At 35.3% G+C, this 15,285-nt stretch overlaps 1 protein-coding gene across 1 annotated transcript; it reads left to right on the top strand.

The window, feature by feature from the left end:
- The first annotated feature begins 2,795 nt into the window (after positions 1-2,795).
- On the top strand, positions 2,796-14,834 carry LOC133840880 (opsin, ultraviolet-sensitive). Its single transcript, XM_062273034.1, has 4 exons — positions 2,796-3,641; positions 10,636-11,162; positions 11,938-12,254; positions 12,315-14,834. The coding sequence occupies exons 2-4, from the start codon at positions 10,906-10,908 to the stop codon at positions 13,196-13,198; spliced, it is 1,458 nt and encodes a 485-aa protein (XP_062129018.1). The 5' UTR covers positions 2,796-3,641; positions 10,636-10,905; the 3' UTR covers positions 13,199-14,834.
- Positions 14,835-15,285: the final 451 nt, after the last annotated feature.

The following is a 15,285-nucleotide window of genomic DNA, read 5'->3' as shown; positions in this document are numbered from 1 at the left end:
CTAACTGGCTAAACACTGCTTGCAGTCACTGTCAAGGCAGTTGTTGAGTGAACTGAAAGTTCTTTAAAATCGTTTCCTAATCAATCACAGTCTATTAATATTTAACGCATCTCTAACGTAAATAGTTACATTGACAAGTTTTGACTAAGCAATTTGTGTGCGTGCTGCAAATGAAAGCTGATTGGTTGCACACTGCTTGCACTCACTGTTGAGTGACATGAAATCTCTTGACGAAATACCAACTAAACGGTGTTTATCTAGAAGGGCGATCAAACCCTATTAGATGCTGTCTGAGACACGTTCTTATCTCCATGGAATACTTAGTCTGATTGCCGTATACATATTTATCTTTTGATATCGTTGCTGCAATTGAGAACAAGCAACGTCATTGGCACTCGACTTGCAGTAATAAAACAAAACATTTCCATTATATTTAGCAGCAAACTCCCCTATGATTTAATATGGTTGTGCTATTAAAGTGAGTAAGCCAAGTGGCTTTGGGGTCAATTATAGATTCGAGACTTAATTGCTTGGCGCACAAACAAAGACGCAATTGCAGAAAACAAAAAGTCAAGAGAATGGTAATTAGTTGTTTTTTCAAGAATATGTTATGATGAAGTTTTCGGGGAGTTTTTGAATTTTGGTAAATTATACCAAAAAACCTAACTTGACGTCATCGAAGGTAACTGACAGTGACGCATCGTCTGGGACTTTCTCAAGCTCTGAAGCAGATTCGATGAATGGAAACTTTACGCATTTTTATACCCCGGTACTCAAAGGTTAACAGGGTATTATAACTTTGTGTGCAGTAAGTCTGTGCAACAGGCAAAAGAGTCGATCGTCCGTCTGTCTGACTGTCTATCCGTTTGTTGGTCTGTCTGTCGACTCGTCTGTCTGTCCGTCTGACCGTCTGGCAAAAAACAGCCGCAATCGGGTCTTAGTTGCTTTGGCATATTTTGTACTCAATGGTATATTTTAAATGTTACTGTATATTGATATTCCAAATGTAACCTTCCGTATATTTTATTATTTTATCAGTATTTTAATAAAGTATATTTTGAGAACTCTTTTGCTTTTATTTAAAATAGGTAGCGGGTATCTCACAGTCGAGCACTCTCGAATGTAGCTTTCTTACTTGTTTTTCTTTATTTTTTGGGGGGAATCTTGTTTGTCTTGAAACTGTCTTATTTACATAGCCGCCTAAGCAGATGTGTGTAAAGCAGTGCTCCGAACTCAACTTTCAAACAGTCCAAACAGTTATATAATTGTCTAACATTTATGTTTCGGAGACCTTCGAGTCATCTTCTGCTGAAAAGCACTTACGCTAACTTATCTGTGATAGAACGCTTATATTGTGGTAGCAAAAGGTAGTAGAACACAACTTGGTAGCAGCTCTTCATGTTCTTCCAAGTCACTAATTACTTTGTGTGGTTAATGGTAATGGCAAGGTGAAGAGTAAGTGCTTTCTGCTTGCGCTACAACCAGAAAAATTACACCAACACTCATAATTCGTATGTGAATAAAGCTTAGATGTACGCAAACACTCACATTTATACACATAAATAAAATTGTCGCTTAGTTTTTAAAAGCTGCACAAAGCGAAACTTTTAATTTTCGTCTGGCCAGACAACAAAGCAACAAAAAAAATAAAAATGCGATGCGAACGCACAATGTGAAAGGTGAAAAGAATGCAAATTTGAAACTAAAACATATTCAGCTTGTATACAATTTTATGTTTACCATTCACACAATTTAAATATATGTTATTTTGATCAATTTTTTGTTTGCCATGCAGACATTTCAAATAAATTTCATTTTGACCAATTTTAGTGGTTATTCATTTGAAAAAAAATGCTATTGAGGTTTAAAATTGTACATTTTATGAATTTTCGAAATATGAAAAATGGGTTGTGGCTTCAATTACACGTTTTTGTAATTTGAAATACTTTTTACTCTTTCAATTTTTATGGACAAATTTTTACTATGCAATTTAAAGAATATTTTCATTAAATTAATTCAGCGATTTAAATCTTGTAATTTATTTCTTTGGCTTTATAAGGTATGAATATTTTATTTATGATCATATTAAGTTTCTAAATCGTGCAGAATTCAAAACTTTTTCAGAAAAATTTCAAACAAAAACCTTTAAAATTACATTAATATAACAAATACTTTCTAAAATGTTAAAAAACGGAAAACAATTATTATCCTACAATAAATATTTATGACCACATTAAGTTTCTAAATCGATCAGAACTCAAAACTTTATTCAGAAAAATCTCCAAACAACATGATTAGAATTCAGATATATTTACTTTAAAATTAAAATGTCAAGAACGAAAAGCATTTATTACTATCCTATTAAATTGTTGTAAACGTCGCGAACGGAAAACTTTTATTTCGCCGGTTAATCAATCAACATCAGTAATTATCAGACCTGTTTACTTTACGATGCTGATGATGGAAGGGGGTATATTAATTCGACGATGAATTCCCACTTCACAGCTTGTGAATGAATTGCAGAAATCAAAGCGTCAATTAAACATCCAATTAAACAACCAATTAAACACTCAATTAAACTGAGCTAGTGAAAACAAGAAATCCAACGCCAACACTACAGACTACAGGGTATTTCTTGGCAAAACCAATTTCAACTATTGTTCAGTTATTTGTTTTTAATTAAAGTGCAGCAGCCAATAAGTGCGGCAAGCTTTGCTCAATTTGCGCCTATTGAATGCCATGCAATGTTTCAATGTGGCAAACACAAACCCGATAACCAGAGTCAGTGTAGGGACTCGTGTGTGGCTAGACGTGATGTTGTAAACTGCACAAATAATTCAAAATTACGTTGAAAATGATATAGAAATTCGTCGTGAATGTGGTAAAGTCGGAAATGCAAAGTGCAGAACTCAATTGCGGCTGAACGTGGCACGTATGTGGTGGCATGAAAACAGGACGACGACCAACTAAGTTGGGGCATGTCCTACTTAACCAGTCTAAGCGGATATTTAGTACGCCAGCGCCGAAAGGCGATTCGAGTTCAAGTGCCGACCAAAAGTCGCTTTTAATGAATTCCGAAAGAATAACCATAAAAACCAATAATAACAAAACAGACTCATTAACAAGCCAGCCTTCATCCTGTGGCATACTAAAGACTCAACGCTGCTACCATTTAAGAGCAGCAGAGCACAGAGAGAGAGCAAGAGTGAAAGTCTCACTCTCTCTTAGAGAGCAAACTTTGCAGCTGTGCAGCATCGGAAAACACACAGAAGTAAGCAACAATTTTCATTGATAAAAATGCTGGCAGCTGTGTCCTGTGCTTCAGTCGTACGCGAACCTTCAGACAGTCTCAGTCCCCAGTGTCAGTGGCAATTGCTCCTCAGACCCCAACACAAACTATAGTTTTTTGGCGCCGAGTTGAATCGCGGAATTTCCAATTAACATTGCGTATACGCCGAGTTAAACGTTAAAGCCATTGTGAACAATCAAATCAAAGCATAATTGCTCAAATTGTGTAATATTTGGCATCATTTCGCAAAAATCTGTGAATTAAAAATAAAAACTCTTGCGTTCCATTGGCGCCACTTAACTTTTGCTTTACTGGAAACTTCAAATGAGTTGTTGACGCCAAAGTCACACAGGTAAATAGTTGAGCAAAAACTGACCAGCAAAGAAAAAACACACTCATATCTTATATTTGAGAGAAATGTGCACAAAATTGTTTTTCAACTTTTCGAGTAAAATGTGTTTTATTGCAATTTGAAATCAGCTTTTAAAATTTAGTTCATAGTTAAGAGGCAGATATATAATATTTAATATTGACTAGCAAAACTAATGAGAAAACTTTCTAAATAGTCAGTAACCACACTTTTAAAATTCTAATAAGCTCCTTAAATTGCAAATTTAGATCAATGCATAACCTCTGAAATAAAATATATATTAAATATTGAATATTGGTTGTCATAAACTAATGGGAAAACTTTCTAAATTCAAATTTCATTTATGAAATTCATATTCTGCCTGCCTTGCGCCTTAAATTATAAATTTAAATCAATGCTGCCCATCTTTTTAAAATATGTTTTCATTAAACGAATTCTTGTATCAGAACTTTGTTACTTCCGCAATGCTGATTGCATACAATTTATGGCCATATTTACAGAAAAATGCCAAAAGGAAATGGCAAAGAAAAAATATCTATATGCACATATATGAATAGCAATTGACCAATAGCTAGAGAAAAATAAAAACAACTTTAACTGATGACCCTTGATATGATATAATTTGTTTTTGCTATGGCAGCTGAATCTCTTGATTGAATGTCTTTTCCTTTGATTCAATTTTGTAGTTGCCAAAATAAAAATTTCTTGCAACTTTGCCAAAAACTTTAAATTGTTGCAGATAAAATGGGTTATTGTCTATGACCTAAGTAAATAATACACATTTTTGTTGTGGCATTCAATGTAAGCTGCTTAAATTGTGCAGAAGACAAAACGTGTCCGGAATTTGTTAAAAAGACTAAACGGAAAGTAACCATTTGTGATGCGGGACAACAGACAACACAAAAAAATAAAGAACTGCCTCTACCTTTTGTCTGACTGACTGTCACACCTGAGTGGCTGGCTGTGCTTTGTGGCATTTATCAAGTTCTCGTAAACACGAGTCCTTGCATCAGTCAAGCGTACTGCATCAAGTGGCCGGCCGGCTTGGGGAACTGACTTGATGCCCTCAAGCAGTTAGCTCTTAGTTGCTAGCTGTTGGCCTTCAAGCAACTGAGACCTCTCCGGCCTGGCCTGGAGTACACTCCTCTTTCCCACCACATACTTGTGACCAACACACATGTGATCCATATGCTAGCGACAGATGATACTTCAGCTGCGACAACTACTTATGCTGGGGTTGCAATAGTAATGCATTCAAGCTTTTGTATCTTAAAGATTGCCGAGGCGAACTAGCGTTAAAGAGGCGATGAATGAAACTGCAAAGCAGTTATCTTTTCAATACTTTTGCATTTAGGCCTGCACTCGGTAAGTGGCTGTGGCCTTGAGCCACAACGGCGACACGTTTAAGTGGCGATGGCGATGGCGAGGGCGTTGTTCTGAGCCTCTGATGACTGACTGCATAAATTGTCGCACATAAGTGAAAAATAGTGCAATGAAAACTAGTGCAAGCATAAATCAATATAGTAAATCCAAGAATCATGAGCCACCAAGCTCGGTCCTGTTGCCTAGCGCAAAAAGTGGCATATTACATGCAGTGCCAACCAACATTATTGGCCTTAGCTCAGCACAACTGACTGCACACACGGCTAAGCACACATCTACATACACACTCGCACACACACACACACTCATCCATTGATGGTCATGCTTGTGCGACTATTCGCTTTGCGACTGTCTGCGTTTTGTGTGTAGTGAAAATTCGATTTAAAAAGCATAATGTTCACTTCAAATTACTTATGAATACATTTGTGCACTCGCTCCATAAAAGCACTTCTCACTTTGGGGCTGCCTTTAACATCCGTATATTCACACTCACATTCACATTTATTTTTCTGTTTTTTTTTTTCGTATTTTTTTATTAAAGCCATCAACAAATGGCTGACAACTGGTAACATAACTGGGCTGGAAAATATGAGGCAAAAAGCGAAACCTTCTCAGAATTTTTGATGAAAACAAAAGCCTAGCTGCTGAGTCCCCCTCTTTCTCTCTCTTTCCCTCCATCTATCTCGCTCTGCTGGTGGTTTTGTTAATCAACGTGCTTTTCCATGCAGAATCCTCGCAATTTGTTAGTTTCCATTGCAACTTTTTGCTAATATTTCCCAAAAGCTTGGCAAAAAATTTACTAAAAATATATTCTTAATTTATTCTTTCTGCACCTTTGTTAACTGTGAATTTATGTGCACATTAAAGCTGACTTTATTATATTACAAACCTCACAGCCCGAGTTTCAAACTACTAAATAGTCCCAAAATTAGTTGACAATGAAGCAAGAGTGTCGGTTAAGCTCTATTATATGTATGTTATGGTAGAACATCTAAATGAATTGCGGTTCCCTTTATTGACGAAGCTTGAAAGAGCTTAATTTGCAATTTAAAGAATTTTTAATCGTTTTTGGTATCCTTAAAATGAATGAAAACACAATTCTTACAAAGGTTAAACCTCGTAAATTAGTTTTATGTAAATAAACTTTTTGAAAATAAATAAAAACGATCAATTCTCATTACTACTCTCAGTACAAAAACTTTATATTTTTATTTAAACAAATACAACAAAAGATATATTTAAAAAAAAAAATCGAATTGCCTTGCCTAAATCAAATTCAAAGGTAGTTTATTTTTACCAGAAGTTGCAACACCTTTGCCATAAAATGACATCTGCTATTGGAATGCACCATTAATTCATTTTGTCATTCAATTTGTATTTCGATTTTTTTTTTTAAACGCTCCACAACAAATGAAATATTCAACTTGAAAAATTCGTAAATTTAATGCATTTAAAAGTCAGCACACTTTTTATAACATGTGAATCAGCAAAACCAAGATTTTTTATATTTCTTTTATTAAGTGTACACATAAAAAAAAGTAGTAAAAAGGAGAAAAAATTAAAATTGACAAGAGGAGCAAAAACGGTAGAAAAACAGCAAATGGCAAAATGGCAGAGGCGAAAGAAATTGAAACGTTATTTAAACAAATAATTGTTGCATGCTTTTAGGCGCGCATTTTTGTAATTTCCGCTGTCTCACACTTTACTCAATTCCGTTTCGTTTCCACCCGACGCCCAGTGAAGTGTGCAAGTGCAATTTAATTGTTTCTGTTTCGGCAGCCGAAAGCGTTCCGTTCTCTCTCCATCTCTTTTTCCTGTGGTTGGCTAGTGCCGTTTTCATTTTATGATTTAATTATGAGTGCAGCTGCAGCCCTTCAACTATTATTGTTAGCAAAGTGAAATACTTTGTATGAGTTAAAAACTAGCCAAAGCAGATTGCTTTCAATATGTGTGTCCAAATGCATTCGAATAGCAAATGATGTGCATAATGTAATATTTTAGAAATGCCATTACATTGCTTTAGCCTTGGCCATAGACTTCCAAGAAATTCATACAAAAAGAATATACAAGATGCATGGTAACAAACCAAATCGTGCTACAGTTTGTGATTCCAAATAAAAGTGTTTGCTTCACAATTCGGTTGAAATGCAAATGGACATAAGAGGATCACGTTGGGGTGAAAAGTAATTGGATGTCGACTTGCCAACGAAGGGCGAAGATAAGATGAAAGGGACTTCCTTTGGAGCCCTTCTTCTGAATCACACTCAGCAAGCAGCAGCAGCAGTGGCCATTGTCAATGCTGACAATTGCGATTAAAGTAATTGATGAGTTTTATTAGCCCAAAGTGAATTTTGTTTGCAAACAATGGTGGGTAATCAAACTAAGACTTTGTTGAAATACTAATTGAGAACCACACTTAAAAATTCGTGAAAAGATTAAAGTTTTCCTCCATTTAGTAAAACTAGCGCTTTCGTGTGCGCAAAAGTATTCGAATCAATATCAAATAATCCTTAAGGGAAGAACATTTGCAAGTACATAAATTCCAATTAGTTTTCACTACTTACACAACACTATTTTAAAGAAGGATCTAAAACTATTGATATAAATTATTATTGCATAAGTACTTAATTTTATTTTCAGTAGAATATTAAATGTAAATTAAAAATAATTTTAGCAACACTAGCCTTGAAATATTTTATTAAAATGTATTTGATTTGAATTACACTAGAAAATCAACTTAATTTAAAAACAATTGTTGCATACTAAGCTTTAAGTACTATCTTAAACTAATGACATAAATTTTCATTCCAAAAATATTTAATTTGATATCAACTTAATTTAAAAACAATTATTTCTTTCTAGCTTGAAGTTTAACTCGTGAACTCGTGATATAAATAAATTTGATTTCTTAAGTTATTAAAATAAATATTTGTTTCAAAGGAATTTAATTTGATTTCATTTAAAACCTATTTTTTTAATTATCTTAAACAATTGACATAAATATTTCGATTTATTTAATTTAATTTGCACTAGAATATTTTTCAAATACATTATTCCATTTGAACCTCATTACTGTTGACATTCGTAATGCCTGTTTTGTTGTCAGGCCATTCGCATAGTGATGTCAGTGAATAATTGGTCCATAAATTGTCACAGAGCTCAGAGCTCAAAAGGCAATGGCACAAAGAAGTCAGGAACAAACAAATTTGAATGCCAACAAACTGCATTTTGTACTCTCTCTCTCTCTCTGTGAACAAAAGCAGGAAAAGCGCTTTTGCCTTATGTCGTGCGTGGAGTCCATTGACAAAACTGAAAACTCAAATTGGCATTGGCCAATTAGTGCCAATTAAAGTGGCGGCAAAACAGTTGAGTAATAAATAAAACGAGCAGCTTGTCAAGAGAGCAAGAAAGCAAGAGACGTACTCCTACTTTACCTCAAAATTCATGGGGAACAAAGCGAGGCGCCACTTGGCTTGTAAATAAATATAATAAGATGACGCTTCTGTGTGTGTGTGTGTGTGTGTGTGCATGGAATGGCCTCTGGGCCACTTTCGCTGCTGAAGCAGTTTGTGTTGATGCAGTTGTTGCTGCTGCTGTGCAGTGCCACGACTATTACAACTACGTTTACAGCTGTTGCTTTTCCTCAAGAAAGTTTTCTTCGCTGTCCCCTCCTCATACTTGACTTGTCTACTTGTCTTGCCAAGAAGTTATCCTACGATGCCAAGTGCGGCTTATGTTTGAGTTGCTGTTGCTCTTGGAGTTTTGCTGCTTCCAGTTTGCAGTTTGCGTTTGGGTTTGTGTATATATTTCTGTTTGTGTTTGTATTCAAAAGCACTTACGGCCCTATGACGACTCGGATGCGGTCCGGCTTCAAGTTATTTAATAAGCAATTAAGTAGATTTAATTAAAACCGTTCGTTGCGCTAACCATTTGCATAATCAAAGGACCAAACCGAGACACTCGATAAGTGTTAAATGAGGAAATCATCTCTTAAGCAAGCGTGCATCACCGCAATGTCGACACATTGATTTCGATTTAACAGCAACAACTAAGTGAATTCATCCCAAGACAAGCTGCTAATGTAACAAAGCATTTGCATAAATCGTAGTGTTAATAAATAATCATGTGTAATTAAACGCAAATCGTATTACATTTACATTCAAATGTACGAGACTCACACAGTGTTTGAAAATTCAATTAAATCTAATCTAAATTTAATAAAGCAATTTCATGAAAGTAAAGTAAATACACCAAAGTAATGCAGGTCAATTGAATCTTAAACTAATAAAACACTTTCTACTTTTCTTGAAAGTTTTCAAAGTTTAACAAGTAAAAAAGCTGAGATACCAGATACCCATTTTAAATAAAAGCAAAACAGTTTGGTATCATTCTTAAAATACCAAATAAATATACCACAAAAATACTAAAATGTGCCATATGCTATATTTGGTATATTGATATTATAATATACCACAAAGTACAAAATATACCAGATTAACTTCCAACGCAACTAAGACCTGAAGTAAGTTGGCTTTTTTCCTATTCAAATGAAATAACTTTTACAATTTTCCAAATTTTTATAAATATAATATTACAGTATATTTTATATGTAGTGTGAGGCAGAAATCGAGATTCTTTATTAAACTATGCTTGTTAGTCAACTTTTTTTGATTCGCGGAGGTGGGCGTGGCAAAAGTCTAAAATAAAAAATTAGTGCAAACATAACCATTTTCTATCTTTTATATTCTCTGAGATCTAAATGTTCATTCATATGGACGGACATACAGACACAAGTCTTTATTAAAATTCTACCAAACATATTTTGCACTTACATTGAATTTTTTTATAATTTTCTGAATTATTGAGTTATTTGTCAAAAGTTATCAATTGGTGCAAAAACCCATTTATAATATTCATTGAAATATAAATGGAAATTTTACTTAACAAGGGAAATTTTCTTGCAATCTTTTTATTTAATTTGATTCCTACGAATGCGCATTATTTTAAATGCATATGACACTTGCACCTTAATTGCTTTTTATTTGTAAATATCATTTCAAATATTGACATTTAAAATTATATTTAATAAATGCATAAAATAAATACTTTTTGCATTGTAAAATTTGAGTGCACAAATCGAATAAAATATTGATTTTATTCATACCTCAAATATATTATTCACAACTAAAGCCTAATGGCTTATATTAAAGCCACAACTATTTGGACTTAAACACAACTACCGTTGGCCAAGTTGTTGAACAATGTTATTATTTTCACATTGCTTGTAATAATAAACTTTTTCTATTCATACCTTTTCCACCTGCTGGCTAGACCGCAAAAAGTTATGATTCGTTTATGTAAGCCAAAGCAGAAAGTTTGATTAAGTGTTAAGTGCGCTGCAGGATGAAAATGCGTTTAACTTGAATGCGAAGCTCTTTGTGGATAGAAGACAAATTCCTCGCTATTCGCTTAGATAACTCTTTAATCGAATTAGTTTTGCAGACTGTGCTTGAAATTACATTAGAACTAAAGAATGTCGTAAAATGAAATTAGTCAATTAAATGAAACTGCATTTTCATCTGTATTTTTTCAGTCGAATCGAATCGGAATTAATGAAAAGAGCCATCCATGACAATAGCCAAAGACAACATGCCAATGTTGATGCGCCAGGTTGCTGGACAGCATTACCAATTGCGGTAAATAAATAAAGCAGGTAAAGCAACCTTCAGGTGCAAGTCACGTGGCACGCCCAAACAGCAGACGCAACTGGGCAACCGTTTTGAGCCATTTCGACGGCCGTAAATTTTGGCAAAGCGACAGCGTTAATAGCGAGGCAAAGACGATCAGACGACTCCCACGAAGCATGGAGGCCATCATGTCAACATTGCCCACTTTAACAACAAACGAGGGCAGTCTGTGGATATCCAGCGCTCTCTCCGAAGTGTTGCACAGCAGCAGTCACGGTGCCACGGAGAACGCAACGCTTGCCGCTGCTGCAGCTGCCACAACAACAGTGGCTGCTGCGGCTGCTGTGGCAGCAACAGCATCAACAGTGGCAGACGCTGGTAAAGTCCATGACAAGCATCCACATCCAGTGAATGACAATGACACAGACTTGAGGTGAGTGTGGAATCATGTACGAATACGAATACGAATGCGAGCTTTTCCAGCTGGCTGCAGCAATTCAATTTCCCCATTTTTCGTTGTGGGTTGAAACATTTTGACTTTGGGGAAGCAGCAAAACCAGAAATAGTAGCAATTTGCTTGCTCCGAACAAGAAATTTGACAGCTTTAGTCGAGAATGTTTAACTGAGGAATACTCTAATATATGTGACTACAGTTTTCTTATTTCGAGTTCTAATGTACTATTTTGTTTAGTAAGTAACTTCAGTATTTCAAAAGTCAGCGTGATGAAATTTTGGCACTAAAAAAATTGTCGAACTTCAAATATTTCCCCTATTGTTGATTTTCTTTGAAATTAACATAAAACAACTTTGAAGAAATCATTCTTCCCTTCGTTTTTTTTTTGTTCTTTATTCGAAGTTTTTAGTAAACAGTACTTTCAATAGGGCAAGATATGCCGTAAAAATTCAAAAGTTCATGAGCATATTCTTGAAATCAATCAATTTATTTATATTTTTGCATTAATTACAAAAGTAAGAAGTAGGCAGTTTTAAAATTTTGTAGCTCTAGCACTTTTATTCGTTGAGATTGTCAGGTTTACCCATGCGGACAGGCAGAAAGACGGATAGCGATGTTATCGATTTTTGGATTTTTCTCTGAAGTGTTGATTTTCTAAGAAATGCTTCTAACAGCGTTTATCCCTGCACTGTTAGTTTTCTACGAAAAGGAAATAAACCGACTTTCCGAAATATCTTCATCCATTTTCTTTCAGTTCGTATCCCGGCTATATACACTATCGCGACAAGTATGATGTGAGCTATATAGCCAAAGTGAATCCCTTTTGGCTGCAGTTTGAGCCACCGCACACGAGCACCTTCTACATCATGGCCGGACTTTATTGCCTCATCTCCGTCGTGGGCTGTTTTGGCAATGCATTTGTCATCTTTATGTTTGGCAGTCGCAAGTCTCTGCGCACGCCGGCTAATATCCTTGTGATGAATCTGGCCATTTGTGACTTCCTGATGCTGGTCAAGTGTCCCATTGCCATTTACAACAACCTACAAGAGGGTCCAGCATTGGGCGATACAGGTAAATTTGCAAAAGCAAATTTTTAATCTTTGTTATTGAATTACAAATGATCTTCTGCAGCCTGTCGGATTTATGGTTTCGTCGGTGGCTTGAGCGGCACTTGCGCCATTGGCACACTCACAGCCATTGCGTTGGATCGATACAACGTTGTGGTGCATCCGCTGCAGCCGCTGCGTCGCTACTCTCGTCTCCGCTCCTATGTGATCATCATACTCATCTGGTGCTACAGTTTTCTGTTTGCTGTGATGCCAGCTCTGGATGTGGGACTCTCCGTGTATGTCCCCGAAGGTTATCTGACCACCTGCAGCTTTGACTATCTCAACAAGGAGACGCCGGCGCGCATCTTTATGGCACTGTTCTTTATGGCCGCCTATTGCATACCGCTCACTTCTATAGTCTATTCTTACTTCTACATCCTGAAAGTGGTCTTCACCGCCAATCGCATTCAATCGAGCAAGGACAAGGCCAAGACCGAGCAGAAACTCACGTTCATTGTGGCTGCCATCATTGGCTTGTGGTTCGTCGCCTGGTCGCCGTATGCCATCGTTGCGATGATGGGTGTCTTTGGCCTGGAGCAGCACATCACTCCACTGGGATCCATGATACCAGCGCTCTTCTGCAAGACAGCCGCCTGTGTCGATCCCTATCTGTATGCGGCCACGCATCCAAGATTTCGCGTCGAGGTTCGCATGCTCTTCTATGGACGTGGAGTGCTTAGACGAATGTCAACTACACGCTCTTCGTATATGACACGTTCCCGCTCCTCGTTCACACATCGTTTGCGTCCCGCTCCAGCTGAATGTGAGACGGCACGCAATGAGCCCTACATGTTGAACAACAATCTGATGATGGTGCCCGAGGAGACCGAGGAGAATGAGGAAATTATCGTTGTGGCGGAGATAAACAATGCAAATCGCATCGAGATGGAGCAGAGTAAGTTTTAAATTAGATATTTAAGGAACGAAAAAAGAGTGTTAGGGAAACGTGATACAATGTTGAAAAGTATTGAGCTTAGGTCAAGTACAAAATGTTTGTAAATAACTTAGTTATTACTATATTGAAATGTATCTGCAAAATAAATAAACTTTCCCCTAAAGAATCTTGCAACATATCTAAAATCGTAAGTAAACGCCAATTAAATGCAATTTGGCATTTCCAACATTATTTCGCTTTCCGTTGAATGTTCCAATTAAATAAGAATACAAAAAAGAAATAAGATACATTTGCTATTGTATTTTCCACAATTGAATGTCTCGATTATGTATTATTGTTGTGCTCACCTGAAGCATAATTATGGCTGAATACAATATATGTCTGTATGTACTTGAGATACTTATGTAGTTGGCACAAGCAAAATGTCAAGAGAGAAAGCGAAAAAGAAGCTTAAGAAAATATACGTAAATCGTCAAGTGAGTAGCACTAGATTTATAGTTATTATGCGAGAAATGTATCTTGTAGATACGTCATTTGTAATTTCAGGGAAAATAACAAGAATTGAGGACAAATTCGTATGAATAAATACTTAATCGTATTTGCATAAATCTCTGTCACAATATGAATTCATCTCATTTCATAATTGAAATCCTTTCTAACAAATAAGCCTATTGACATTTTGATGTGCAAACGCATCAAATCGAATTAAATCAACAAAACTAAGCTATTTACGACTACAACTAAAAATAATAATATAATATTTATACACAAATTTCTATTTATGAAAGCTAAATTTCTTGACATTATTGTTGTGCTCATTCCATTTTGTATACTGATTGTGTCTATGTTAAACTTTGTTGATCGCATTGCGGAGGGAACTTGACCGTACCCAAAAGAGTACTTGTACCTAACACAAAACAGAAAAAAATAAAAAGAAAAACCAAAGCATATATATTATAAAACCCAGAGCTATGCCAAATAATAAATTTTAATATTTATAAGTGCAAGTATCATACGAATTTATACTCTTTAAGTGTTTTGTGCTCTTAATTATCTGTATATAAATGTCAATAAAAAAAATAAATGTAAATACATATAAATATATGTATATTCTGTGTTTGTTAAACAAAGCAACATTCATAACAATAGAACAATAGTAAAATATACATGCTAAAAGAGACCTGGAAAAATTCTAATTGCAAATGTAAAAGCAAATTAAAGCTAAGTCGATGTCTAAATACTCTTAAAATAATTTTACAAACTACATTAAAATTTGAAAAACTATAAATATGTTTTTGCTTCATTGTCAAAATTAAGCAGCAAACTTGAAAACATTTGTTAGTTAAAAATATTTCCATGAAATTACACCAAGTGTAAGTAGCATATTTGCTTAAGTTCTAATTTGTCACTCAAAACAAAGGAAAAGCATGATGAAAAGCTACAGCGCAAAATGTTGTGGCCAAAGAAAAACAATGTGAAATCCAAATACAAAAGTAAAGCAAAGAGAACAACTTAATTAACATAGTATTTAAAATGCACTGTCGGCAACATTGCAATTATAATTTAAGTATTTTTTTGTAACTTTGTTTAAACTTATTTATACTATTTACAAATGTAACTAATGCATTATTGTTTTCAACGTGAGTAATAAAAATAAAAATGTGTAACACTTTGTAACATTAAAAGAAGACTTTGTAACTGAATTCCCATTTATTTAAATGGTAAGTAAGCTAAAGTAATTTCGTGGTAATTAATTAGCAGAAAACACTTAAGACTAAGCGTTACCATGGCTAAAAACACACACGGGACAAAGTTGTTGGCTTCAACAGGTGCAAAGCGCGCCAAGAAAATAGTTGTGAAAAACTGACTCGCAAAAAAAGAAAACAAACCATATATGTAAATACTCTATCTATGTATTTGGCCTTTCACTTGACGCTGTCTATGCAATCGCCGTTTGCCTGACCGGCAGCAACAGTGCGTATACTTAATACCGTCAACGAATAATTGCATTTCCCTTTTCAGCCCAGCATTTCCCAGTATTTTATACAGAGAGAGAGAGAGAGAGAGAACAGTTGCTAAAGAGAGAGCAGCTGCGGAA

This window comes from Drosophila sulfurigaster, chromosome 3 (genome assembly GCF_023558435.1).
Source record: "Drosophila sulfurigaster albostrigata strain 15112-1811.04 chromosome 3, ASM2355843v2, whole genome shotgun sequence".
NCBI classification, from domain to species: Eukaryota; Metazoa; Arthropoda; class Insecta; order Diptera; family Drosophilidae; genus Drosophila; species Drosophila sulfurigaster.
This window is presented reverse-complemented; position numbering and strand designations above follow the sequence as displayed.

Excerpts from the sequence above, each read along its gene's own strand:
- LOC133840880 (XM_062273034.1), top strand. The coding sequence starts at position 10,906 with ATGGAGGCCATCATGTCAACATTGCCCACTTTAACAACAAACGAGGGC. Across the intron at positions 11,163-11,937 it reads GACAATGACACAGACTTGAG|TTCGTATCCCGGCTATATAC; the intron begins GTGAGTGTGGAA and ends ATTTTCTTTCAG. Across the intron at positions 12,255-12,314 it reads TCCAGCATTGGGCGATACAG|CCTGTCGGATTTATGGTTTC; the intron begins GTAAATTTGCAA and ends GATCTTCTGCAG.